At 42.2% G+C, this 27,065-nt stretch overlaps 1 protein-coding gene and 1 long non-coding RNA gene across 3 annotated transcripts in view; one reads left to right on the forward strand and one right to left on the reverse strand.

Annotated features, from left to right (window-relative positions):
• RSRC1 (arginine and serine rich coiled-coil 1) overlaps positions 1–13,611 on the forward strand; it is a 177,640-nt gene extending 164,029 nt beyond the window's left edge. For both annotated transcript variants that reach the window (XM_075031280.1, XM_075031281.1), the window contains 3 exons: positions 9,896–10,002; positions 10,920–11,066; positions 11,913–13,611. In XM_075031280.1, the coding sequence (XP_074887381.1) occupies positions 9,896–10,002; positions 10,920–11,066; positions 11,913–12,005 (347 nt within the window). In that variant the 3' untranslated portion in view covers positions 12,006–13,611. The remainder of the gene's footprint in view (positions 1–9,895; positions 10,003–10,919; positions 11,067–11,912) is intronic.
• A 242-nt stretch (positions 13,612–13,853) lies between these two features.
• On the reverse strand, positions 13,854–27,033 carry LOC142032553 (uncharacterized). Its single transcript, XR_012650887.1, has 5 exons — positions 26,748–27,033; positions 26,155–26,315; positions 17,164–17,258; positions 15,138–15,353; positions 13,854–14,662 (listed from the first exon to the last, which is right to left on the reverse strand). It is a non-coding gene; the product is annotated as an uncharacterized LOC142032553 (long non-coding RNA).
• Between the last annotated feature and the right edge of the window lie 32 nt (positions 27,034–27,065).

Genomic DNA, 27,065 nt, shown 5'->3' on the forward strand with positions numbered 1-27,065 from the left:
ATTATGAATTTCTTCACGGGCTGTTCTGGGGGCTCATCACTACAGGATCTCAACGTGTCACAAACATTAATGCTTTTATCTTCACAACAGCCTGGTGATTAATTCTAGGGTTTTAAGAAGAGAGCAGAGACAGAATTATAACGGGGTTTCAGCTTTGGAGAACTTTAAAAGCAGAACATTGTCTTCAGCATACTTAATTTTGCATTTTATGTACCCAAACTCGGCTCCCGTTTACTTCAGTTGCCACACGTGATTTGTTTGGTACGTCAGCCTGGCCAGACCCTGTATTTCCCGCAGAAAACGGGCAGGGTGGTTAACAGCCATGCTGCGATTCTTCCCGTGAGATGGAGGAAAAGTCTGGTGTTGGACGCCGTTCTTCAGGGCACATTAACTGCAATTAATGTTACCAGCTCTCCCTCCATCCCCATCTCTTTTGCCACGCATTTTTGCATTTGTGCAACATGCCTGTTGCCTCCTGGCTTTTTCATTTCCACTTGGCGTGGTTTCATCCCTACTTCAGGAGCTGCGGAGAGCTCCAGAGAAACAGACGCCTGGCTCTGTTAAACCATTGTCTTCACCATCACCTGGAGCAGCAGCAACATTTAAAGTCTGAGGGGTTTAAGCCTGTAGATGTGTGTTGAACATAACAAACCATGCAAAGTTTTGTATATTGAGCCTATCTTCAGTCTTCTGGGGCTGAAAAATAAGAAATCTTGGTAAAGCAGGAGTAAACAGGATTTCCAAGTGTTATGGTTTGACTAGATGAGGGTGGTTTTGACTAGGAGGGCAAAAGCAGTAACTGAATGTTTAGTAGTCAAGTTTGCCAATAACTGGTGAATCAATGCCATCTCACTGTGTCTTCCTAAACGGCTAGACTGAAATCTTCTGCAAGACATGACGCGTGGGGTAGATAGGAGCGCGGAAGACTTTAACCCAAAACATTTCAGGTTCAAGCAACTCAAAGCAGGATCTTTAAGCAGAATGCTTAGGCAGTCTTCACTACAAGTATTGTTATCAGGGCAGCATATAATCTATATATGTAAAAAAGAAGTCTTAAGCAATGGCTTAACAGGGTCATCAATACGGATTTAGAATAATCTTTTGCAAGTGGGCTCTGCAAGACCTCGCAAAACCTTTGGCTAAGGTATTTTTGGTATCTCAAATTTTATTTTCTACCAAACTTGGGAGAAAAAATAGGAATGTCTTTGGCTAGAAGAACGTTTGGGATTGGGGTATCATCGTAGGCCAAGGTAATCGGCCTGGGTGGCAGCATTCCCATTCTGGGAACAGCCTGCCTTGCTGCCTTCCTTTGGTTTGGGTCAGGTTTGCTTTGTGGGTTGGTTTTTTTTCATGAAGCAAGTCTCTGAAAACTGTTTCAGGATTTGTAGTGTTACAAGTTGCATCAGAGGCAGATTGATAGAGTGGGGATAACGGAAAGAGTGTAAATCGCAAAATACATTCATTTATTCGGCCGGCCGCAGTTTACATATTACAGCCACATCCATATTCACGCCCGTACCTCTGCGCTACCTACTTCAAAGTGAGAAAGTAAGTAGAAAGAGCATCGTACTGATGGTTTTACTGGATTATGTGTGTTTTGCTGCCCATGCTGTTTCAGGCAGCATTTGTGCCAGCACCGAGACTGTTCAGTGCTTTGCTGGCTGCCGGCATCGTAAAGAAGCAAGTTAGAGCATCTCGGTGTGGAGCCCATGTCTGTGTTCGCCAGAAAAAAGGGATGAATTAAGGAGCCTGTGAAGCTAGGGGAGACTGTTCCTTTGGTTAAATTTAACAGAAACTGTATCCGTTTGCTTAAACCACAATCCCTTGTGTGGAGTCTTTTATTTTCTGTTAAAAAATGGGTTTTTGTTGATCTCTGTGGCCGTGCCAACATTACATGTGTACTTACTGCATGTCAGATGGGTATTTATCTGAGAGACCAGAGTGAATCTATGGGATAAGCATGACACTTAACTGAGAATTGTCTTGTTTATGCTGGCTAAGGCCTAGATGAAATGGGATTTTAAATACATGTATCATATTTTATTGGTGCTAGACAGATGTTTAGCTGGTGTGAATGGTATTATTTCATGTACCAGCTAAAGGCCTGGCCCAGGAAAGAAGCAGAAAAATAATTAAAAGCAAACAAACAATAATTTGCTAATCTACATTTCATTTTTCCTTTAGCCACTTAAATTGTATTCAGTGTTTGAGGGCAACCAGAGGTGGTTGTAGCTGCTGTGCATTTCCCCTGATGTGTTACTGAGAATCAATATATGGACTGGAATAAAAGCATGGAAGTTACCGTTACTGACACCGAGCATCACGGTGGCACCGCGTGTCAGTGTGTGATACCATGGGACTGTTAAAATACACATATTAAATACTGCATCTTGGAAGGACTCTGTGGATGTTAGCACATGATATAACATACAATAGAAAAAAAAACCACCCTGGGCACATGCAATTGCCTATCTTCAGCTTTCAGCATCACTTTTTGAAGTGTAAACAAAAAATGGTCCATGCAAAAGCCTGAACACCTGCAAAAAGTTTCAGCCCTGCTGTCCTACATGTCGTACAGTGTGCCTCATCCACAGCCCAAGTTCAGCTACTAATCTTATTTCCAACGTGGCCTGCAATACACCCATTTTTTTTCTGTACATCCAGTGTGCAATAACGTTTTACTGTTATTTCTGTACAGTTGAATCCCTGTATATAGTGGGGTGTGGCACGATACAGAAATACTTTTATTTATCTGAGTGTGTATAATAGATACGTGTATAGGTTTAACATAGACAAATTGTTATATATTATACGTATATGTAATATATACACTCGTTAGTTTGTACATACAATATAGAGGTTATTTGGGATGGAGATATATAAAAGATAGAAGAACCCAGTAATTGCCTTTAAGATCAGAGCACAAAGCATTACCTTGGATTTTACAAGGCCAGCGAGCAACAAAAGAGCAGTAATTTATGAGCTCAGCGTAAAAGAATAGCATAATTGCATTAAAAATTAATGCTAATGAACACTAAAATGGGGAAGGTGGTTATGATGAAAGTTTGTATTCATCTTCCCTGGTTTGAATGATGGCTAGTGGCTTGATTAATGGCTTAATTTCTATCAATTAGCGGGGAAAAATCTCCTACGAGACAAGGGTAAATTGAGCATTGAATTACATATCTTGCTTTTGTGTGCTGAGAAAAAAGAGCGGCGTATCTCTGATATTAGCCACAGTGACAAATGCGGTGTGCCCTGCTCCGGCTGCGCCGGCTCTCCCGGCGGGCTGCTGGCGTGCGGTTCTGGGGCGGTGGGGGGCGGCCGGCAGACGGCCAGCCAGCTCACCGGCCCCCCGAGCCCGCGCGCTGCCGGCCCCGGCCGGGGTTTCTTTTGCCCCCTCTACTCAGGGGAGGAAAATATTCGGCAATCTTAAGCGTATTAGGGCTTGTTCCTGCCACTTTGCTACCCGAGTTTGACTTTTTCCCAGAATTTTTTCAAAAGTACCCCAAAAGGCCTCAAACTGCGAGTGAATGGAGGAACTAGCAAGCGTGTGAGAAGCGCAAGGGTGGAGGTAACCTGTGTGCAGGTTAAATGCATGGCTAGAGCAGAAATACAAAGGTTCTTAAATTGCTTAAATTAAATGTTCTTAAATTCAGAACTCGATTGCTAAAGTTTCTCGTTGTCTCTTCTGCTTGATTTTATACCAAATACTTCCAGTCTTTTTAAAGAAAAAGCTATTAGTGTCCAGACTTGTTTTAAAATACTGTGAAAGCTAAGTTATCATTATAATGCATTAAAATAGCAAATGGTAAGTACTGCAGTACTCTCTCTAGTAAGTACTAGGGTACTTAGAACATGCTATTTTAAGACATCATAATTGTAGTACCAGAGTACTTGCAATTAAGCTTGAAGAATGCAAATTAACAATACAAACTTTCTCTGGCCACGGTTGCTCATTTTGGAGTGCGTTTTATTGTGCCTGTGACTTTGGCTGGAAGAAGTTATTTCTTTGGAGATCTCAACAGCTAGGAAATAGTGTGGCCAAGTGTTGAAACGGCGCTTCGACTCAGCTAAGGGGATCCGGAAGCGTTGGAGGCATCAAGCAGTTTTTATCGTGACTTAAAGTCTTTAGAGGGAAGAGGTAGTTTTGAAACTAATCCCCACTCCCCCTCTGGCCGCACGTCGGCGGGCACCCCGGCAGGGATGCTCGGCTCGCAGCATCTTCGGGGCTCAATCATCCGCAATTTTCCGAACGCCTCAGACAAAGGCGGGGATGCGGCCGGCGTTGTGCGTGGCGGTGCCTCCCTCTAATGGCCCCGCAGAGACCGGGCTGCTCGCCGGGCTGCGAGGCAGCCCGGGTGGCAAACCGGGGGTGAGGTGGCCTTCATCCCTGGGGGGGATCCCACCGCCTCTGAGGGTTTTACCTGGCTCGAGCCAGGCAGGGGGAGAAGGGCCTCGGAACACGAAAGCTGGCGGGAGCAGTTCGTTTCTTGGCTGATTCGCTCCGGTTTTCCATAAGACGGTTGTACCGGGCTGGCGGGTGCAGGAGGTCTCGCCTCTGAGGGTCTCACCAGCCCCGAGGTGGCTGCTGAAGGCACCAGCGAGGTTCTCCGCGCAGCTCGGCCGGTGAGCCCGGGCATCCTCGCTCAGATGCCGGGAACGGCGTCGGGACTTGAGGTCACGGTCCGCGAATACCTGTGGGCTCCAGCGTGCGCACCTGGGTCGGGTTATGGTTCATAACCCCCGTTAGCCGTTGCTAATTGTCTCCTGCAGGGAGAAAAGATTTGAGGGGGGAGAAAAATCCCTAAAAAACAGAGCTCCGAGTTTTGTAAAGTCTAGAGGTGACAAAAATGAAGTGAAACCCACCCATCCTGCTGGATTTTCCCTCCTCCTCCTGGTGCTTTCATTTTGTTTAATAGAAATATTTCAGTGCAGTGCGCTGTAGAAGACAGTATGTCTTAGAGCCATGTAGATTTTTGTCTCTCCTGCTGCAAATTGTCTAGATTAAAACTTCGTTTTCCTTTGAATATCTCCGTTTGTGCAGCTTAAGTAAAAATAGGCAGCAATTAAAAAGCACCGGGCATGTGAAAAACCACAGTTCTGTTGAAAAAACACACAGTTCTATAATGCAGTTGTTCCTGTATCCATACAGTTGTATATATACAGTTGTAGAAAAATTGTATGGTATCACCTAAGCTAACCCTAAAGAAACTGGGATGAAGGGGCAAATATTTTCCTCTCTAGTTGGTTTGTTTAGTCTGGTATCTATTTGTGTTTTCATCTTTTAATCCTCAACTCATAAACAAAAGAGCAGAAAAAATAGCAACTTTTTCCTGTAAGTATTTCAAAGCATATTACTTAAACTGTATTACATTTTAAATGGGTCAGTGAAATTAACCAGCTCTATCCCTTTAAATATAAGTAGTAAAATATGAAGAAACATACATTCTGAGGAATATTTTAGGTATATTATGTCATTGCTTTGATTCTTAAGTTAGACCCGCTTGAAAGAAAACTCTTTAGGTGAGGGCATGGGTTCATTTTCATGGTCAGGATTATAGATTAGCAATGAATCCAGTAAGCATTACAAATTTATGCCTAAAGATTATACAAGAATATTTAAAATATGTTTTTATTTAATGGGTCATTCACAAGATATTAGTCGTTTAATGCATCTGTTTCAACACTTGTTAAATTCCTAGCAGGCTTCATCACCAGTTTTGTCTTTAAAAATAAGCAAAGAAATGGGAATATTTTATGTAGAGCTTGCAGGCAAGTTACTTTTTCTTTTATCCGATTCTCTGGTGTTTCTAATTATTGTGTGTGTGAAATTTTGGGGTGGCATCTGAAGGATTAATACACATTTTATTTCTAAAGTGACATTTCAAATTATGGTTAATACAGACGAATGCAATATGAAAATAGCAGCTATAAAAGATGTCTGTGTATGTATATATATTTATATATACATGGGGAGATGTGAATAGATGTAAATATAGATGGGAAGTGTAAAATACCGAATCATCTCTGAAGGACAGCGTTCCCAGTTAAATCCTCCATGGCCGACGTAACCGGGGCAAAAATCCTTAGATTACTATAAAATTTCATTAACTACACGTTGCCCGACTAGCATCAGTTTTAAGGTAAGGGGCATAAATAGGCATGTTTTTAAGCCGGGGGGTGCGCTGGGGGGGTGCAGGGCCGGGTGCAGGCTGCCCCCGGGCTCCCCACAGGGGGGTTCCCCCAGCCCTGCTGCTGCGCGGTATAGCCACGGCCGAGCGTCAGCAGGAAAGCGCTGGTGACAGGAACGGTAATTGTGACTGCTGCTAGAATCGCCTTTTCATAAAAAACGGCCTCAACATGCCCTCACACAAGATTTAGTTTCTTTTTTTCGCTATAACACGGTAAAAAGACTTGCTGTGCAATGAGTTAGTATTGATTTTTTTTTTTTTGTCTGTAGCCTCTTAGCTTTCTGACTCCATTATTTTTGATTTTACTATGAAATACATATCCTTTCTACTGACATCTGACAAACAACATATGGAAGTCATTTTATCTACCAATAATGTGTTTGTCAAAAAAATCATACGCTAATGGGTTATGCTTCCTCCAGTCCATTTTCCCCAAGTTAATGTCACTGATGTAATTCTAAACATTTAGTGATTTTTGCCCCCTTAATAATTTGTCATTCCCATAGGTTTGTATAAGATTCATGTAAGGTAAGGTAACAGGCTGGGAACTGACCGTAGGTTTTGTGAAATAAGAGTTGAGCAACTGATTTTAAATCTATGTTCACCTGCCTTTCTCTGATACCTGGTTTTAATACTGTCACTACCAGGTACACTTACCACTCCTTTATTTACCTTCAGACCAGATGTACCCAAGAGCTTGATGAATTACGATTCCCTCTCCCTAATAGGGCATTAGTATATTTGTTTTTATACTTCCTATGGCATCCTTAGGAATCTTTTTTAAAAAAGAAGACTTTAGCAGCAAGGCAACAGAACTTCTAAACACAAGCTTAATTGTAAGCAAGTGATTTTTTTCCTTCTAAATTGAAAAGAATCAGGCTTAAAGATGTACTCATGCACTTTGCTGTAGCGCAGCTCTTGCCATCAGCCTTGCCAGAGCAGAAGCTTTACTGAGGCTCCACAAAACCCTCCCAGGGGCGCGTGGCCGGGCGTGCGAGGAACCAGCGCGTCCCGGACCATGTCCCTCCTGGTTATCACCCTCTCTCCAGCTGAGGACAGCCTTGCTTCCCCAGCAGGTTTTGGCACACTGTTTCCCACAGCGGTGCAAACCTCGTGCTTGGCTTCAGTGAAGTTATTAAAACAACAGTCAGGTAGGAGTTCACCAGCTGAAGCAGTCAGAGCGCTGCAAGCAGTTATCCAGACTCAGCAATCAGTGTATTTGACTTTCTGCACATTCAGCATATGCAGAAATAGTTAGCGTGTTCCTGATTTTTCTGTTCATCACATCCATAGAGACTAAACAATATTCCCAAATACTTTTTAAGCAACGGGGCAGGTTCTTGTTCGCTGCTTGAAAGTTACAGCTCTTCCTATCTTTTGTCTGCCTTACCTATTTTATAAATATGGCTCACAGCAAAAACTGTCTGCTACTCCCTGATACAGTGCCTCGACCATTTCAGGCTGGCCCCAACGTACTGTGTATAAAGCAAATGGTATTCATAAGTAAGTAAGATGAAGACAAACTGGTTAAAATTTTAAACGAAAGCATGCAGTTAGCAGAATGAATTCGAGGTTTGCTTGTCACCGCAGTAAGGAAGATTGACTGAGCTGTGAATCTGAAGAAGCAGAAAATGAAACAGACAGTAAAGCAAATATTTTTGTGTCAGATGTACCCTAATGAACAAGCCATACTACCCAGGACTGAAAACAAAACAGTTTTGCGGTACAACCTGTTGGTAAAAAATGAAGTTGTTAATTTAGTGTGTGCACGTCCATCCCAGGAATATTTCTGAGCTGCCATTAGTTTATTTGCTTATGTGAAGCTCCGCTTACTTATCATTAATAGACTGAAATGTGTTTTCAGTGGTTAGTCATTGCGAAAGGATGCAAGTTACATTTATTTTTTCTTGCACAAAATAGTATTTTGCAGTGTATGCGTATATCTAGATGAATTTGGATTTAGAATTTTGTACACAGGGAAAGAATTTGGTACTTCTGAGGTTCTGAATAATTCTGCAAGCTCTTTTTGTCTGCAAGCACTTTTCCTGACTTTAAATATACTTTGGTTTCTTTAGAACAAGAAATGTTATCTTTTATACATATATATGTAGGCACTACAAATATATAATTACAATTACTCTTTTATTTAGATTTGGGTTTATATAGTGTTTAAAGGATTCTTGTGTATTCATGAAATATTTGATCGAACTTCAGGTACCTGAAAAAATAGCACTATTCTATCCTAGGTTGCTTTTTCCTCATCTTTTTGGCAATCTCCTTTTTACTTTGTCACTCAAGACCACAATTCCGTGACTCATGAGCTCACCTCCTCAGTACCAGATCGCTCAGCCACGCAGAGGCACGGGCAGACACAGTTGCACTTCTAAGCTATCCAGAAAAACAGAGTTTGTGCTGATAATTGTTAGCAGACAGCTGGCCTCTGAACTCTGGCTGGTGCAGGTACACCTGCTCTGACATCAAGCCCACCAGTACAAAACCTTTTAAAAACAAATTTGAGCTTGAAGAGAGTTTGCACCAGCTCAGCCTATGCATGATGTTGCTGCCGCATTGTAAGTCTGGCAGCAAAGTTTTGGAGACGATGTCCTGTTTTGTTAGACTGTGGCACAAGCGTGAGCTTTCACCTTCCAAGTGAGCTGGTTTAATCACTTAGCTTTTGGCAAAGGGAGTAATGCCAGACTGCACCAGGGGCACGGGGGAGAGAGAAGTCAGACCATCCCGTTGGCAACTTAGATCAACGTAGCCGTAATATGAAACTTCACTGTCATCCATCAGTAGTTTCATTTTTAAAAAGAAGTATATCTTGCATTATGAATGCTCTTCACTTCCTACCGTTCTAATCTATCCAGAAGATTGTCTGGTTGAGCACTGAAAGAACTAGCAAAGCCTACCTGACAGCACCCCAGCTACGTGTTTAGTGTAGCTCATACCAAGGTTGGCAGGAGCTGCTCTTCTTTATCGGAACGTCACTGCGAGCTGCATTCACTTCATCAAAATAAAATCTCAGCCTGGGATTCAAAAGTATCTTGTGAAATACAAGTGCACTGTAAGACCCCACAGTACAATAAAGAAGCAATTTTGCTCATTTGATTAAACAGCTGCAATTTTGGCACCTGAGCACACAATATTTAGTGTGTATGTTAGGAACATTTTATTACCAGATTCCAAGATATTTTGTTTTGTCAAATTCACCTAACGATGTAACTCTTAATGTCAAACTAATCACTTAGCTTGTCATGAGAACACAGGTGATGGCACATCTCTCGGGACATTGGCAGCCAAAGCCAAATTCACCTCCATACAAGCAGAAGTAGTTTCACTGCAACATACAGATGGTACTCCACTGAGTTGTCTGCACTGTCCCCGAATCCTTAACTTCTCCAGGAAATCCTCATGCCATAAATCTAGCAGTTATCCTGCAAGGACATCTCTAGCAAATTCTTAAGTTAGCATCTTGAATGATATCATACATTGAACAATAATGGCCAACTCACTGTTGTTATTTTTACTAAAAGAGAGACTTTTTCTTTGTAACAGATTATTTTAGGCTGCATTACAAGTTGGGTTGGGTTTTTTTTTTCCTGGTATGTACTGTTGTAAAATATATTCAAGACATTGCTTAGGCACGGCATTTATCATAGGCTTACACTAATGTATACTGACATTACACCTTCTCTTTGTAGACCAAGCCACCCTCCTAGAGCAAGTGAAACGAGTAAAAGAAATTGAAGCTATTGAAAGTGACTCCTTTGTTCCACAGACGTTCAGATCAAGTAAAGAAGTCAAAAAGGTAAGTTTTCAATATCCTTTCTTGGTGCGTAATCCTTTCAAAGTCAGGCAGAAGCTGCACTATTAATACAGTTTCCACTGATGAAAGAGCATCAGTGTTGACAATCTTAAATCCCACCAATGACTCTCCTATGTTCTTGGTGTGGTGTTCAAAGAAGAATACATTTAAATGTGTAAGAATTTCAATGAAATCAGCTGTTTTGACAGTATATTCTACCTATGCTGAGCAACTCCAATTTTTAAAAATTCTTTTAAAACCACGAAGAATTTTTTTAGGAAAAGCAGAAGAATTAAATCCAAAAGTAATCAGGCATTTACACTGTAATTAAAGGTAGAGAGCACTATTTTTAATTCTGCTTAACTGAAGCCAGACTTTAAGACCATATTTACTCCCTGAAACAGAACGGCATTGTTTTCAGACAGCTTTCCAAACACTGAATGGGAGACATCCAGGTTTCCAAATTTTACCTGCGTTCTGGCTGCCAAGTCTTCTAGGGAACTTGGACACTTTTGTCTTTGGAAGTATGCAAGCAAATGTTTTGTTCAGTTTTTCCACCTGACAGTGAGGTGCTTTGAATTATCAGTTTGTTTCCCCAAGAACATGCATTTTCTTGCCTTTTCAGAAGTCTCTGAGAAGTTCATGCAGCTTCTTCAGAAAGTGATCCAAAACCCCAAAGCTACAGTTTTGCAAGCTCTCTCATCGCCTTTGGCAATACCTTTTTTTTTTTCACTTCACGTGTTTAGTCTGGACCTTAGTCCATGTGCAGTGTGTCCTGCGAAGCACACTGAGAGGGATTTGCATGAGGATCATTTCATGGGCACGTGTTGCAATGGGAAGAAAGTGGAGCGCTCAGTTAAGATACTGCCATGTTTGGGAGTTTGAAGATAAAATATTCAGATGTGTTTCCTTCTTTTTAGACAGTAGAGCCTACTGAACTACAATATGAGTCTGTAACTATCGGAGCAGGAACTGCTGATGCATCTGTTCCTGAAAAAGAACCACCACCTCCCAATATTCCTACTGCCATCAAATATCAAGATGATAATTCTTTAGCACATCCAAATGTAAGTGTGCCCGTATTTACTTTCTCTTTAGAACAAGACAGCCTATTGAATGAGAGCAGGTTCACGTGACCTAACAACCATTTTGCTGTGCAGCTCATCAAATAATCTGTGGTCTGAAGACCGTTAGCTAATGGGCCACTTACTGGCTCAAAAAGGGTCACACTCCTTGCATCATCCAACAAAGAATAATTACTAAAGAAGAAGTTCACCAGCGATGTGGTTTTAGAGTTACAAACAGATTTTATAACAAAGTAGCATACTAATTTAATGCGGGGGAATTTAAGATCCTGTTCATATAAAAATCCCTGTTCAAAAAAAATTCAGGAAAAATTGCTTTTGGTTTGTTTAGTTGGAAACCTGGTGGAAGACTCAGAATTTGCCCACCTTGCCAAATCTTACAGCTTTAAATACATGTCAAACTTAAGATAATTTTAAATCATTGTGGCTAAACTTATGCAAATTCCTTTGTGAGCACTTGTAAGTAGAAATAGGAGTACTTACAGTAGAGTTTTTTTAAGAATTAGCAAGTTAAAAATGTCTTGCAGTAAATAAACTAATGCAAGTTCTGTAAAATGAACATTGCTAACAAAGATCAAGACCCATACAATATGACAAAGTTGCTGTTTCAGGAGGAGACTGAAATTGAAATGTCTTGGCTTTCCAATTATTAGAAGTCTCTACCTTTACTAATGTATTTATATCACCTTTGTATTTTAACACCCCTATGCAGCTGGGCTTTTTCTTTGGCCACTGAAATAGTCGCCACATATTTCAACAGGTTATAACAAATAAAGAGGAAGTTAATGAGTTGTGCCTGCTTTTCGTCCTCTCCCCCTTGTCTCTCAGCTGTTTATCGAGAAGGCGGAAGCAGAAGAGAAGTGGTTTCAGAGGCTGATTGCTCTTCGACAAGAAAGGCTGATGGGCAGTCCGGTGGCCTGAGCGAACTGCTGCGACCATCGCATACCAGTTCTCCACAAATGCTAAGAAATCCTACCATTAAATTGTTTTATTTTTCTTTTTTGAGGGGATTTTAATACTCGGTATGAGTTGCACAGAGAATAAATATTTCATCTGAATAAACAAGAATGTTCTATCCTCCATTTTTCTCCTGAACTTATTGCTGGGTGACTTGTATCGCTGAGCTACCTGTCGTAGATGGGAAGGCTATCAGAGCAGTGTAATTTTCATTTTTTGTACTGAATTCCTCTGGGGTGCCAAAAACCTGACAGCCCAAGGAGACTTAATTTTATATCTCCCAATCAAAAAAATATATATAACCATGTAGCAGTTTAAAGATAAATGTAAAAATAAGACTGTCAAAGTTCAGATTTACCAGTGCTCAGACAGTAGGAACACAAGCGATACCACCCATGGCCATTACATCTGCTGCAGCTGGAGGAGGATTCAGTGCAAATGATATCACTGTTATCTCTCCTTCCCTCCGTTCTGTGTTGCAGGAGCAGCTTTTGAATCCCAAACATCTGTGGACAGTTTCCTTGCTGAGGGGCTCTTCTAAATTGATGTGTTTGTCCGCCTGCTCCAGCCTTAGCCTGGTTCCTCACTTCTGGTGGGCTTGAATGGAAAGAAATGTTGTACATTTCCTCGAACGCCTACCCACTACTGCTAGCACCTGGGAGTAGATGTAAGGAAAAACTTAGGTTACCCTTTTAAAGAAAATTATAAAGTTTTCAGCAGGTTTCAAGAAATATTATTTTCTGACCAATTTTAGCACATTAAAATGTTCAATAATCTGGAAAAGACAGTTTTCTTTGAACTCTTAATGGGAAATAATATAAATATTATTATGCGTAATGGTACAGAACTTTGTCGAACAAGACTAATGGCATTCCTATTTCTGTATAGAGCGATTGTTTTTAGGCTATGAAGCTTCCATTTGTCCAGGTGTGACTTTAAAATAATGAAAGATTACTCCTATTTGAACATATCAAATTTAGCCTGAGTATACTTAAAAAAAATAAATCTGTCCATCATCCAACTAAATGCCAGAGATCAACCAAATAAAACACAAAAGTATTTCTTCTGAGGTATCTAGCAAATCTGTGAGAAAAGTATTACATCAGTAGAAGACTAAACTGAGCTCTCCCACCTCTGGACATACCTCACTGGAAATTACCTGCATCAGCTTTCCCGTGTGAGTGAAAAAATTCATAAGGCTTTTTTTCAGTGTTATTTTTCCTTGTTCTCAGATCTGTGGTGGAAAAAAAAATGGAGGATGATTCTGGAAATGTACTTTGGTTGTCTTTTTTTTTTTTTTTTTTTAGATCTGATGTAAAAGGAAAATCTATTAAATTTGCATTCTAACACATTTTTCTTTTTCTTTATGAACAGTGTTAGTTTTACTTGGTCCTGTATTAAAATGGCTATCTGTGTTTCAAGGCTACCTTGTCTGCAACAAAAAATGGGAAAAAAAATTGTTTCCCTTGTTTCATTTCAGCATTTTCAAATGGTAAATATTTGTCATTGTTCTGTCTCCTAATCTCCTTCCGTGTTTCTTTCATAGTAAATAAAAACTACTTGATCTCCATGTAAGGTACAGGTGTAAATTCCTCTTTTTCACGCATTATGTTGGATTATTTTGGTATTTTTATTGGATACAAACCAATTCCTTTTATGTAATTCGCAAACCTATAGGATATTAAAAAATTCAGCAAACTGGTCTGTTATAAGTAAGAGAGAATTAGTGGTAGTAATAGGGCGTACCTGCTATTGCTCATCAATCAACAACTAAATTTGTCCAGCAAGTCCGTGCTGGACAAGAATTGTGAGCAAGATCCGTAAAGAAAATGGAAATAGCATTTAGATAATCTGAACTGAATAGAAATACGTATTGAAATATACCAAACATAAGTTGAAACACAGAGCAAATCATTATAGAGTTTATTTTTATAGTTCCAGTTGCAGATTAGTGATCAGCATAATCAATAAATGATTACTCAGAACTCTGTAGTTTTCATAAAATACGTGACTTGTTTATTGCCCTGGTGCCTCTGTGGAGACAGTTCCTTGAAGAAGAGGGTTTTTCTGTTTTAGGCCCTATATGCTGTCACCCTATCTCAATTCCTGCTTTGAACAGTCATTATGCATACTTGAAGTTTATGAAGTTACTGGGTTTGGGAGATGAAGGATTGTGAGGATGGAGTTTTTATCTAGATACCATCTGTTACAAATTAGGAAACTTGCTGTCCTTGTGTTACAAACCTGCGATTCACCCAATACAGATTCCTAAAGATGCCTACAGCAAGTAAGTGATGCTCAAGTGTGTGTCCTGGAGGTGAGGGATCACGTGGAGCTGACTAGCAACCTTAGCAGTGCCAGATGTTGTGTCTTGCAAGTGAATTTTGATCTTATTGTGGATCCCTCGTTGGGTATGGCTAGGCTGGATATTCAAAACGCCGGTCATCGAGATGTGAGTGGCCTTTTGCATGATTCACTGCCAGGGCGGCTCAGTGCTTTCCGAAGCTGAGCCTTATCGAAGGGACGCTGAATCAGTGCTCTGCCTTGCCGAGAACCTGCCATTGCTGATTCCGCAGCTTAAGCCTTCAGCAAAAATAGATGCTGTTCCACTGCGTTTGCCCCTGTAGAGTAAAATAAAGGTTGTATGGGGCCAACCCATTGGGTTGTAAGTGTAAATGTTTAGACTGCAACACTCTTGATTCAAATTCTGTAAACTATTTCCTTATTTTGCTTTTACTTGAATAGCATCCTGTGATATTCATTTTCCTGTCAAAGGTAGGCAGGTATTTGAGTATCAGAAATAAAATACAGAAGAAGGCAGCAACATCGCAAATAAACTTCACTCTGTAACCAGCTATGCACAACTAAAAAGAATTTTGACAAACTTACTGCTTAAAATTATTCTACAAGGTTGGGACACATTATAAATGGGTTGTAGTCAAATACATGTGCACTCCACCATTCCATGTGTGGGGCCTTTTTGCTTGCGGTAAAGATAGCATGTGTTGCCTAATCAGCCAGATACAAATTTAATTAACTATGTCGTAACGTGGACATGAAACCCCTATCAGTGTGTGCAAATTAATCACCACTAACCTGGAAAAATGCACTGCTGACTCTCAATCCACACTTCTCCTGATCCAAAAAAGAGTGACACCTTTCAACAATAATCCTACTTTCTTAGCTACTTTGCTTCTAAGGTCTTCTGATGTTCTCATGTTTAGCATTTAGGAATCTTGCCTATGGAAAGTTTTTGTTGTTGCTGTTCTATTTTCCACTTTTTCTCTGCTCCTGGTGAAAGGGAATGGATTCCTGATTAAGAAAGGGAAAGAAACAGCTGTTTGTTAGTTATCCAAGTAAAACACAAGATTTTTAGTTGTGTTTTGCAGCCTGTAGAGACAGCAGTGACATGGTTTTGTCATTCAGGACTCATGACAGGGCGTCTCTGATACAATCGGCTCTAACACAAAGTTCCTTCTAATGCCAAACTACCTTAAATCTGACTCAGGCGAATGGCGTGTAGGAGTGAAAAGATAATGTTGTAACTTGAGCCATTCAGAGTTCTGGTAGTCAGCAAAGACCTCTACCCCTAGAAATTACATTAGCAAACTCATTTCACTTAGCCTGCTGAACAGCCACCGTCAATTAAAATCAAACCAGGCTGATTTTGATCTGATAACTTTTAGGTAAAATGGTCACTAGCCTTTTCTGATTTCTTGAGTCATCCAGCATCTCCGCAACTATTTTTGATTATGACAATTGCTTGAAAAGGAGCTGTGTTTAGTTTTAAAATTATTATTATCATTATTATTATTATTGTTATTATTACTGTTGTTGTTGCAACATTTTAGAACAACTTTTGCTACTAAAAGAATGGTATCTAAGAAAACACTGCCAACCAAGAGATCAAATTTTGCTGCTTCTGCTTCAGTTGCTCTGATATGCACAGGACTGGATGATCCCGAAGGCCATTTTCCCATCAGTAACCCAAAACCAACCTTCTCAATGATTACAGTTTTCCATTTGTCACATTACAAGAAGGAAGTTATTTTTAGTGGAGATCCTTGAACTCTAGAAACCTGTTTCAGGAGAGATCAGCTTGAACCCATGACTTAATCCACATACGACTCAGGGCTGTGGCAACTCTTCAGCTTGCAGCAGTAATAAAAAGCAATGCTAGAAGTATTGTTACTCCAGAATTTAAAATATTCACCATATGTAATTTTGACTTTGTACAGCATTGCCTAATTTCTTTTTTCCTGACCATTCCCTCCCCTCGTCTCCCTCCTTTGCTAAGGCCTAGGAAAAAAGAGTGGCAGTGGCTGGGCCGGATTACGTGACGCTGGGGAGCAAGACTTAGACACTGAGTCACTCTGGAATTGCCGCTCCAGGGTGAGATGTGACACGATATGTCTACTCTTTCTGGAAGGAAGCAGGAGTTGAAGCTGAGCCCAGAGAGCGGAGGAGGGAGCTCAGTGCTAACACCAGCGCTGAGCCGTGCTTCGTTTCCAGCCGGGCTCCCCCCCATCGAGGTGTGCACCTCGTCAGCTGGAAATGGTTATGCCACCATTAAAACCCAGGTGAAAATGAAGATCGCTGCTTGACTATCGTTTTGCTTCTTCAGAAATACGATATAGACTGGGGCTGCATGGTTGCAGGGATAGCAATGACACGAGAAGCATTTCGGCCCTTGGGCAGCATTTTTGAATGTACTATTTTGAAAAGGCTGTAGTTTAAAAGGTGTCGTCTCTGCTGAGCTGCCATGGTAAAAATCTCATTCCCACTAGATGTCTCTGCCGTCCCAGAGCAGTTGTCACACTGAACATCAGTGGCTGTCTAGAAAGGCCATAGAAATGAGATGCATGTAGTCTGAATTTGCCTTTTTACTTCCTAACCAGAGCTGGAGTCAGGGCAACAAGACAGAGCAGTTTGTCTCGTAGTTTCCTGTTGCCTTATAATCTACATCTTTTCAAATAAAAAATACCGCTGGAAAAGGTAAGCTCCAAATATTTACTGTCTGTGTGGTGCAGTCCCCGGGGGAGTTTATAGGAAGGAAAAGTGGACTCTTCCCTTCCCTCCTCAACAAAATTGGCTGCCCAAGGGCGTGCTGCCCCTCACTCACCAGCACAGCCATGACGGGAGGGACAGGCACCTTCCTCTGGACACTGCAGGTCTCCACATCTCTGGAGGCAGCAGCTGGATTTCCATGTTACAGTTCTGAAAAGAAGGCATAAACAAATCTCATTAACTATTATTAATGGAAACCAAGTACGGCTAACATTTGTAAAAATGTCAAATTGCTTTTTTGGGTACCTTTTCAGTGAATTTCAGAGAGGATTTTTTATAAATTATTGTCGTCTTATTTCAGTATTCATACAAGTTACAGAGCTGGTGACTATGTGAATTGAATATATATATTTAAATAAAATATTAATGTAAATGTTATTACACGTCTACCTCTAGTTGCTTGCAGTAGAATGATGCTTTTATCTGACATTTACGAACAATTTATAACAAACTGCCTTTGCAAAAGACTCTGCACTGGGCCAGCGTTACAGAGGGAATGTAATCAGCGTTGTAACAACATTGTCAAAAGGCCACTTCCACTAAAAATACGCTTAAGCCTCTGGAAATTGCACTGCATTTTTAAGCCTTCCTGTAAAAGAACTTAACTGTAAGAAGTAAGGATACCTCATTTATGCCAATACATTTTAAATGTAAATAGTAACTGCTGATCCTTACAGAACTGACTGGGGATTGAGCACTGATTGTCTGAGTCCTCTCAAATTACCTTCAACCTTGCTTCTGACATTGCTCGGCAGTACATGGAAACGCACGGCACAGAACTGATCAGAGCCCCCAAGTGCTCTGTTACTAGTTTTTTCCGAAATAGTTCAGGAGAAGGACCTAGTTTTAATACACTGTGCTGGTTCTCAATGGTTAGGCAAACAGAGCTAAACATTTTCCTACGCTTTTGGAAGTTAGGGGTTGCAACAAATGTAATTAAAAAGTAATTGTGTCATAAAAGCTGGGATTTTTTTTCTTTAGGTGAACAGTGAAAACTCTTCTTGACAATTAAAACTGACAATTAATTCTTGCCTTACCTGCAGAACTAGTCACACTCTGAGCTGTCTAAACTTGATGTTGCGATGACTTGTGCATTTAATATTCTTGTTTTCTACAGGACTAATTTAAATATGGTTTTAATAATGTCTGCTCAACTAGCAAGATTCGTTTTTAGTTTTAGAGACAAACAGCCTAAGGCAGGCAAGACCTTTCGAATTAGTTCAATTACTTGAACAAACACAGTACTGTCCGAACTGTGGTCACAAATTTTAAACAGTGGAGAAATCTGGCTTCACCTGGTACAAACCACTTGAAACAGGAAAGCTTGTTTTTTAGTTTCCTATGGAAATTGGCTTTTGCAGGCGCTGGGTAAATCAAGCAGCTCTTGCTGCCTAGCTGATTTATAGCCCTGGGTGTGTGTTGCTATACATTTTGCATTTTTCTTTGTCTGACTGTACAGCTTGAGGCCATGGCCAAATTCTGAGCTCAGTTTTGGCAATCTTCACCATTAACCTGATAAAGATTTTGCCCCAGGAATACATTTGCTGCATTTACTCCTGGTGCCAGCCGTTTTTTACCCTCTCTCCCTGGTTGTAAGAGAAATGTCCCCAGCGGGCAGCCCGGTAGAACAGGGTCCTTCTCTTGGTGCACTGGTTTGTTGTAGAGGCGTCAGTCATGTCCTGCACGTAGTGCTGTAGCCAGATGCACTGCTGAAGGAAGCATCAAAGCAAGTGCCAAGTGGCTTTGCCCCAATCATCAGAAAAAAAACCCACCACCTCTTGGATGCCATGGTGTTGACACTAGAGTATGATTTTTTTCTCTCCCTTCAAGTGACAGAGAGAAGTTGCTAGGATTTAAGAAATAAATACATCATCTCAGGGAAGACTGTTCAAGTTCAGCATCTTCAGCATGTATTTTTTGGTCGTTTGGCCATTGGGAATGGCAAAATGAGATAGCTGCAAATTGCTGAAGTAACTCAGGAACAAAACTCTCTCTGCTCCCTAATACTTTAACGTGCGCTGCCAAAGTTTTTATAAATCAATAGTTACTGTACATGATGGCAATGTAGCCCATTTAAACAAATATTATTTTTGGATCAAATCCTGGAATCAATGATAAACGCTCCCACTGGGGCCAGGTCTTGACTGTTTTTTGGTATGTTGTTTTTATAAGAATGAGAATATGTATATTTATATGCCTCAGTTTTCATTCTGCTAAACAAAAACAAGAACAGAAGATAATGGGAAAGGTTGCAAAATTAGGGCTGATTAAAAGAAGTGCTGTTTCATGTGATGAAGAATTAAACTCAAGAATTCATTGCTACAAGAAGTAATTAAAGCCAAAAACTTAGAAACTCGCAAATGGATTATTGCTTGTATAGATGATTCGAAAAGTAACATCCAAATACTTTTAGAAAGAAACAAAAGCTTATCCTGCAGGTCTTGGAAATGCATTTGTATTACAACGATGAGACAGGCCAAGGGTAGGCTGTGTCACACACAGCTGTCGGGCACTTCCCAGTAGTTTCTTACAAAACATCTAGCCCAGGTAACTCGTAAATAAGACACTGGACACCACGCAGACTTACCAGGTAATCCAATCTGGCAATTCCTACATTGCCTAAATTGGTATTTCATAAACAGCTATTAAATAAGTAAACTAAATAAAATATTGATTTTTTTTTTAAAGGGAGCAGATTGCTCACATTTCTGTGAATCTAACAGAATATACTTCACCAGTTCTTTCAGCTGCCTCAAAGAAACACAAAAAATCTCATTCTTTTACTTCGCTAAAGCCTTACAGATGTGGAAGACTTCAAATATACTTGACACAACATGAGGATCTCTCTTGCAGTCTAAATGATATTTGTTGCCCTGACAACGGCACGCAAGCATTATTTATTAGTTCATACATTATTGATAATCCTCTAATTTGTGTGTGATGGGAGGAAGTTGGTCTGCGAGTAAGTTATAAATGGAAGGTTATCAACAACTTGTAGAAGTCGGTGACAATTCTATATATAGCTAGTCCCAGCGCACGCTCTGCTGATGCCACAAAACATGTTTCTTACCCGCCAGTGGTGCAAGTACAGGGTTAGGAGTCTCCTGCAGCCATGAGTTTCTACTGCAGTCGATGTATAACAGTCTGGTTGTTTTTTTTTTATCAACTTCAAAGACAGAACAGTAGATTTTAAGGATATTTCCTAACTATATGCAGAGTCCAAAGAGAGTCTCAGAGCGTACACAGAAATGTTTTCCGTCACATGTTCTTGGGTGGGAGAATGGAAAATCTTGGAATAACAGTAAAAGACAGAACTCTCTCCCTATAAAAAGCAGGAATTAATCTTCCTCAGTTTGCATCTTACATAAAACATGGTTCAACTTACCTACTTAACACTGACAACATACTTCTGAAGAGGTATTCTATGTTTCACCAGAGACAAGAACAAAAACACCTCTGGTCAACACCGAGAGATAGTTTTACTTCTGTCTTGTTCCATTTACTTCATAAGAGCAATTACCCCACTTCTAAACCATCTGACGTTTCATCAGTGTCAGACCCGGCCTCTTTGAGCACCAATGAAGAGACTGAGAGGATGTCTCATGATCCAGATTAGATTTCAACAGAAAAGTCTCCTGATAATGAACTAAGGAGCATTTATTCTTTCTTTTTTCTTGGTGTCTTCTTTGTATATGCAAACCGGGTATTTCTTTTTAATGTTACTTTTTAATTTTGATATGTATTTATTTTTAAAACAAGGGAACCTTGTAATTTAGTTATATAATTACGTATTTTAAAATCTAGCTAGCAATATTGTCCTTTGCTGCACAATCTTAAAATGGGTTCTGGCTCTCATTCTCACAAACCAGTTGCTGGCTGGCACTTTGCCTATTTAAACATGTATGCAGGAATGCAATTTTCACCTCCAAGTGTTAAGCATCCCTATTGGTTAAAAATAATCCCCATAGAGAAACTGTAGCTGATGAGTACCCAGATATAAAGGCAGAAATATTCCTGTATTTCTCAGCAACTGCACTAAATGTTTTCCACATATTTTAGTACATTTTACATAGCTGTGCTATTCTAAATAAGTTGATCACAATCAGGATCTTTTTTCAGCACCACTATAATTGATTTGTACTCTGGATGGAACAGAAAACATAAGCCAAAGTGAAATAGCTGTGGAAAAGAGCCACTCAGCATGAAGAGTTAAGATGAACAGAAGTGTTAGTAGAAAATGTTTGGGGCAGGAACCTAAACACCTATCTTTGGAATCAAGAGAGAACAGAGAATTATAAATACCAACAAAACGTCAATATGGCAAAATGACCTTTTGTTCTAGATGAATATGTTCAACAAAGCTCTGAAGTCTGAATCAGATTTAAATAGTCATATCACCAAAATGAATAAGAATTAAGAAGGTAAATTAATTCCTAAGGGAAATCACTGTAGATCTCATTAGTTCAGGAACAAGATACCTTAAAACTTTTAATTAAAGATAATATTTACTGCAAATGAATAAGAGTTGGCAGGTTTCAGCAGAAACCATAATCTCATTTATGCTGTATTGGTTTTATGTGGCAAGGTTTTGGTAGCGGGGGGGGTTACAGGGGTGGCTTCTGTAAGAAGCTGCTGGAAGCTTCCCCTGTGTTCGAGAGAGAGCGAGCCCATACCAGTCGGCTCTGAGACGGACCCGCCGCCGGCCAAGGCCGAGCCAATCAGTGATAGTGGTAACGCCTCTGTGATAACATTTTTAAGAAGGAAAAAAAGTTGGGAGAGTGAGAAACAGCCGCTGGAGAGAGGAGTGAGAACATGTAAGAGAAACAAGCCTGCGGACACCAAGGTCAGTGAAGAAGGAGGGGGAGGAGATGCTCCAGGCGCCGGAGCGGAGATTCCCCTGCAGCCCGTGGTGAAGACCCTGGTGAGGCAGGCTGTCCCCCTGCAGTCCAGGGAGGTCCACGGTGGAGCAGATCTCCACCTGCAGCCCGTGGAGGACCCCACGCCGGAGCAGGTGGGTTCCCGAAGGAGGCTGTGACCCCGTGGGAACCCCGCGCTGGAGCAGGTTCCTGGCAGGACCTGCGGATCTGCGGAGAGAGGAGCCCGTGGAGCAGGTTTTCTGGCAGGACTTGTGACCCCGTGGGGGACCCGCGCTGGAGCAGTCTGCTCCTGAAGGACTGCACACCGTGGAAAGGACCCATGCTGGAGCAGTTCGTGAAGAACTGCAGCCCGTGGGAATGGCCCACGTTGGAGAAGTTCGTGGAGGACTGACCCCGTGGGTGGGACCCCACGCTGGAGCGGGGGAAGAGTGTGATCAGCCCTCACCCTGAGGAGGTGAAGCGGCAGAAAATAACGTGTGATGACCGTAAACCCCATCCCTGTCCCCCTTGTGCCGCTGGGGGGGCTTGGTGGAGAAATCCGGGAGTGAAGTTGTGCCCGGGAAGAAGGGAGGGGTGGTGGGAAGGTGTTCTGAGATTTCGTTTTATTCTCTCATTACCTTACTCTGGCTGATCTGTAATAAATTGAGCTAATTTTCCCTAAGCTGAGTCTGTTTTGCCCGTGACGGTAATTAGTGAATGATCTCTCCTGTCCTTATCTCGACCCGCAAGTTTTTGTTATATTTTTCTCTCCCCTGTCCAGCTGAGGATGGGGGAGTGATAGAACGGCTCTGGTGGGCACCTGGCGTTTAGCCAGGGTCAACCCATCACAGTCTTTTTGGTGGAGAATGCGGGCAGTGTGAGGAATTTGAGATAAGGATAGTAACTGAGAGAGGTAACGGGCAAAACATGGACTGAACACAGCTAGAGAGTTAAGAGCTGCTTGATAAGTGGGGAATTTTTATTGTTGTAATTGTGGTGAAGGGACGAGGGGTGGATTGTGTGTAAATTGTCCACTTTTTGTTGGTTTTGTGATGATATTATTTTGATTTTGGTGTGGGGAATTCTTTTTGTTGATGTGAGTGAAGATTTTGTGTGATGAATGTAGATTTTAATGATAATTCTTGAAAATGTGATACACAGAGGCGAGGGGTGGAATGTATTGGTTTTATGTGGCAAGGTTTTGGTAGCGGGGGGGGTTACAGGGGTGGCTTCTGTAAGAAGCTGCTGGAAGCTTCCCCTGTGTTCGAGAGAGAGCGAGCCCATACCAGTCGGCTCTGAGACGGACCCGCCGCCGGCCAAGGCCGAGCCAATCAGTGATAGTGGTAACGCCTCTGTGATAACATTTTTAAGAAGGAAAAAAAAGTTGGGAGAGTGAGAAACAGCCGCTGGAGAGAGGAGTGAGAACATGTAAGAGAAACAAGCCTGCGGACACCAAGGTCAGTGAAGAAGGAGGGGGAGGAGATGCTCCAGGCGCCGGAGCGGAGATTCCCCTGCAGCCCGTGGTGAAGACCCTGGTGAGGCAGGCTGTCCCCCTGCAGTCCAGGGAGGTCCACGGTGGAGCAGATCTCCACCTGCAGCCCGTGGAGGACCCCACGCCGGAGCAGGTGGGTTCCCGAAGGAGGCTGTGACCCCGTGGGAACCCCGCGCTGGAGCAGGTTCCTGGCAGGACCTGCGGATCTGCGGAGAGAGGAGCCCGTGGAGCAGGTTTTCTGGCAGGACTTGTGACCCCGTGGGGGACCCGCGCTGGAGCAGTCTGCTCCTGAAGGACTGCACACCGTGGAAAGGACCCATGCTGGAGCAGTTCGTGAAGAACTGCAGCCCGTGGGAATGGCCCACGTTGGAGAAGTTCGTGGAGGACTGACCCCGTGGGTGGGACCCCACGCTGGAGCGGGGGAAGAGTGTGATCAGCCCTCACCCTGAGGAGGTGAAGCGGCAGAAAATAACGTGTGATGACCGTAAACCCCATCCCTGTCCCCCTTGTGCCGCTGGGGGGGCTTGGTGGAGAAATCCGGGAGTGAAGTTGTGCCCGGGAAGAAGGGAGGGGTGGTGGGAAGGTGTTCTGAGATTTCGTTTTATTCTCTCATTACCTTACTCTGGCTGATCTGTAATAAATTGAGCTAATTTTCCCTAAGCTGAGTCTGTTTTGCCCGTGACGGTAATTAGTGAATGATCTCTCCTGTCCTTATCTCGACCCGCAAGTTTTTGTTATATTTTTCTCTCCCCTGTCCAGCTGAGGATGGGGGAGTGATAGAACGGCTCTGGTGGGCACCTGGCGTTTAGCCAGGGTCAACCCATCACATATGCAAAGTTTTCTTATATTAAGGCAGACATCATTAATCTCATTGGAGATGCCCTCCAGACTGACAGAGCTGTAGCACCGAGGTGATTTCTTACAGAAGTCTTTTTATCTACACAAAAGAAATCTAACTCAAGCAGACACAAACCATAAGAAGGCCTGAGCAATTAGAGATATCACTCTGTGCAAATAGAGTACTGACTTTATCGTGTTAGTGAGCCTCTCATAATGAGCTCACTTCTAACGGGGCCCATCTTCCCACTAGCAGCCAAAAAATTAACAGTAACTGGAACTCATATTGCTTAGTTATCTGCACAGTAATCCAGCTCTGGATCTCCTCTGACTTGGAAAGAAATTTCATCATTTGGAGTTGGAGTCCACATAAAATTAAATAGCAAACTGTCGATGATATGATGTACTCTGAACAGCTGTTGGAAAGCTCCATGTTTCTGTTTCATTGTTTTACAGAAGAGGTTTCTTTTTACAAGGCTGAATTCATACAAAGGCTACACGGTGCTAACTGAACTTGTAGTCTGGTTTGTATTCGTGTTCAGAAACTGTAAATAAATTCTGTAAAAAAATACCTAGTTAGGTTTTGGTAGAAGGCTGCAAACAAGTTAACCATACTGAAACAAACATTTTGAGAAGATAAAGCTCCAGGATGATAAGAATTTGCAGGATTTTGTATTTGACGCGCTAATTATGTTAAAGAAAATTCACCTTGCTGGCTTGTAGCAAGTAGTAAGTGAACATTTTAGCACAATATGTCATGGATATTAATGAACTGCTATAATAGCAAAACCCAAAGTGATCCAGGGCACCTGTCTATGAATCAAAATATAATGACAAGTGATTAATAAATGAGCACCGTATATGACCTAATCACTATGGTAAAGCTACTGCTTGTTGTGTTTCTAGTATGAATACACCCTAGCTTCAGAGGAGTTTTAGCGAGCTTTAAAATCTGCGGATTGAAAGACTAACTACAGTGCAGAGGATGATATTACTATAACGTTTGTAATATTTTTGTGTGTGGTTTGAAACAAAGCTTGAATTCTGTCTCTGAGCAATAAAAAAGTTCTTTGATAACATCATAACTGGCACAAGATTTTGTTATAAAAAGCCCCAAAGCGGCAGAGTTCACTTCCATGACTACTGCCTGATTTGTTTTATTTGCTAATCTTTCATCAGAAATGTACAAACAGTTCACAGACTTCACCTGGATAATCAATGGGTAACCCTTTTTCTGTCATGCTTCCCTGCCCACCAGTCAGTCAGTATAAACGTTTTCACTGTAACAACCGCTCAAACTTGGAGTGCATCTTAAGGCTGCAATATCACCACTTGCTAGGATCTAAAGAGAAGTCTACATCAGTAGACAGCAAAATCAATGCTCACCCGATTACTGATATTTTTCAGAAATATTGCAGGCTCAGTTCATTCATCTTTTATGGCGGTTTTCCACTTTGGGCCAAATACCAGCAGAGCTGCTTCTGCGGCTTGATGGATCTTAGTGGAACAAAGGATCTACTTTCATAAATACTCTGATGCTCTCTAATCCCACCTGGTTATCCGGGGCACATTTTCTGTCTTTCCCATAAAAACTGGGATATCGAAAGAAATGTGAGGAGAGGAGGGAAGAGCCTTCACCTGTCTCTCGACAGCAGATGCAAAAGAGGAAACAACCCCCAAGCTCACAGCTCTGAGAAACTTTGCCGTATAGACCAGGAGAATTTTTCCGAACGCATGAACATTCTTCTCCACAATTCTCCCATTTTATGAAGAATGAAGGTGAGATTCCTATACCTCTGTTTTTTTCAAACTGTCCTCCTTCAGAAGGATGTTTACATGTAACCACGGTTCTTATACGCACCTCTGCATGTTCACAACCACTCTGCTCTTCAGCAAACCTAGATAACACTCCCTGTGTATTTGCTCCATTCTTTTACTGAAACCTTCCTTTCACGACCATGCCCAGTGACAGGGCTCGCTGAGGGGTTTCTCCTTTACAGCCGGCCACGGGGCTGCTTCTTCCTGCCAAGAAGAAAAAGAGCTCTTTTTCCCTTTCTTTTTAACCAGTAATCCTAACCATTCTCGCTCCCAAAGCCGGTACAGTTAAGCAATACAGAATGAACTGCTGGCCAGAAGGTAACTACCATAAAGCCTCAGAAATCGAATACGCCTTCTGAGTGCTTAGCGCGTGTGGAGCGAAAGGCCATCCTCATCCACAGACGGCTGCGATGGCCACCCGCAACTGCGGCCGAATACTCTTCCTCCACCCCTTCCTCAGTTTTTCCTCGTTGCTATATTTTGCTGGAACAGCTATCTATGGCTGCTTTTAGCACAGGCCGTAGATGCTTTCCACTGAGGTGCCACCGCTCAGGCAAGCTCCTGCTTCCCAGCCGCCTGGAAAGGGGACTCGGCCCGCCTCGCACACCACGGTCGCTTTATTTTACTGCCACCTACCGGAAAAAAACCACAATTATTTTTAAAATTGCCAACCGCAGGGCAAGCGGCCTGAGCACCGACCCGCAAACGCCTGACAGGAGCTGAGGTGAAGGCCGGGCCTGCTCCCCGCGAGGGCCTGCACACCCTTCCCCGAAACCGGGCCGGGCCGGATCGGGGGCCTCGCCGGGCAAAACCGGGGCTTTCGGGAGAGGCAGCCCGAAAGAGAGGCGTGGGGAGGAGCGGCGTGAGGCCCCACGCGTGGGGCTGCTCCCCGCGGGGAACCGCGCCGGGACCCGGCCCGAACCTTCTGGAGCGGGGCCGCTCGGCGGGCGCCGC

This window comes from Buteo buteo, chromosome 7 (genome assembly GCF_964188355.1).
Source record: "Buteo buteo chromosome 7, bButBut1.hap1.1, whole genome shotgun sequence".
In the NCBI taxonomy this organism is placed as follows: Eukaryota; Metazoa; Chordata; class Aves; order Accipitriformes; family Accipitridae; genus Buteo; species Buteo buteo.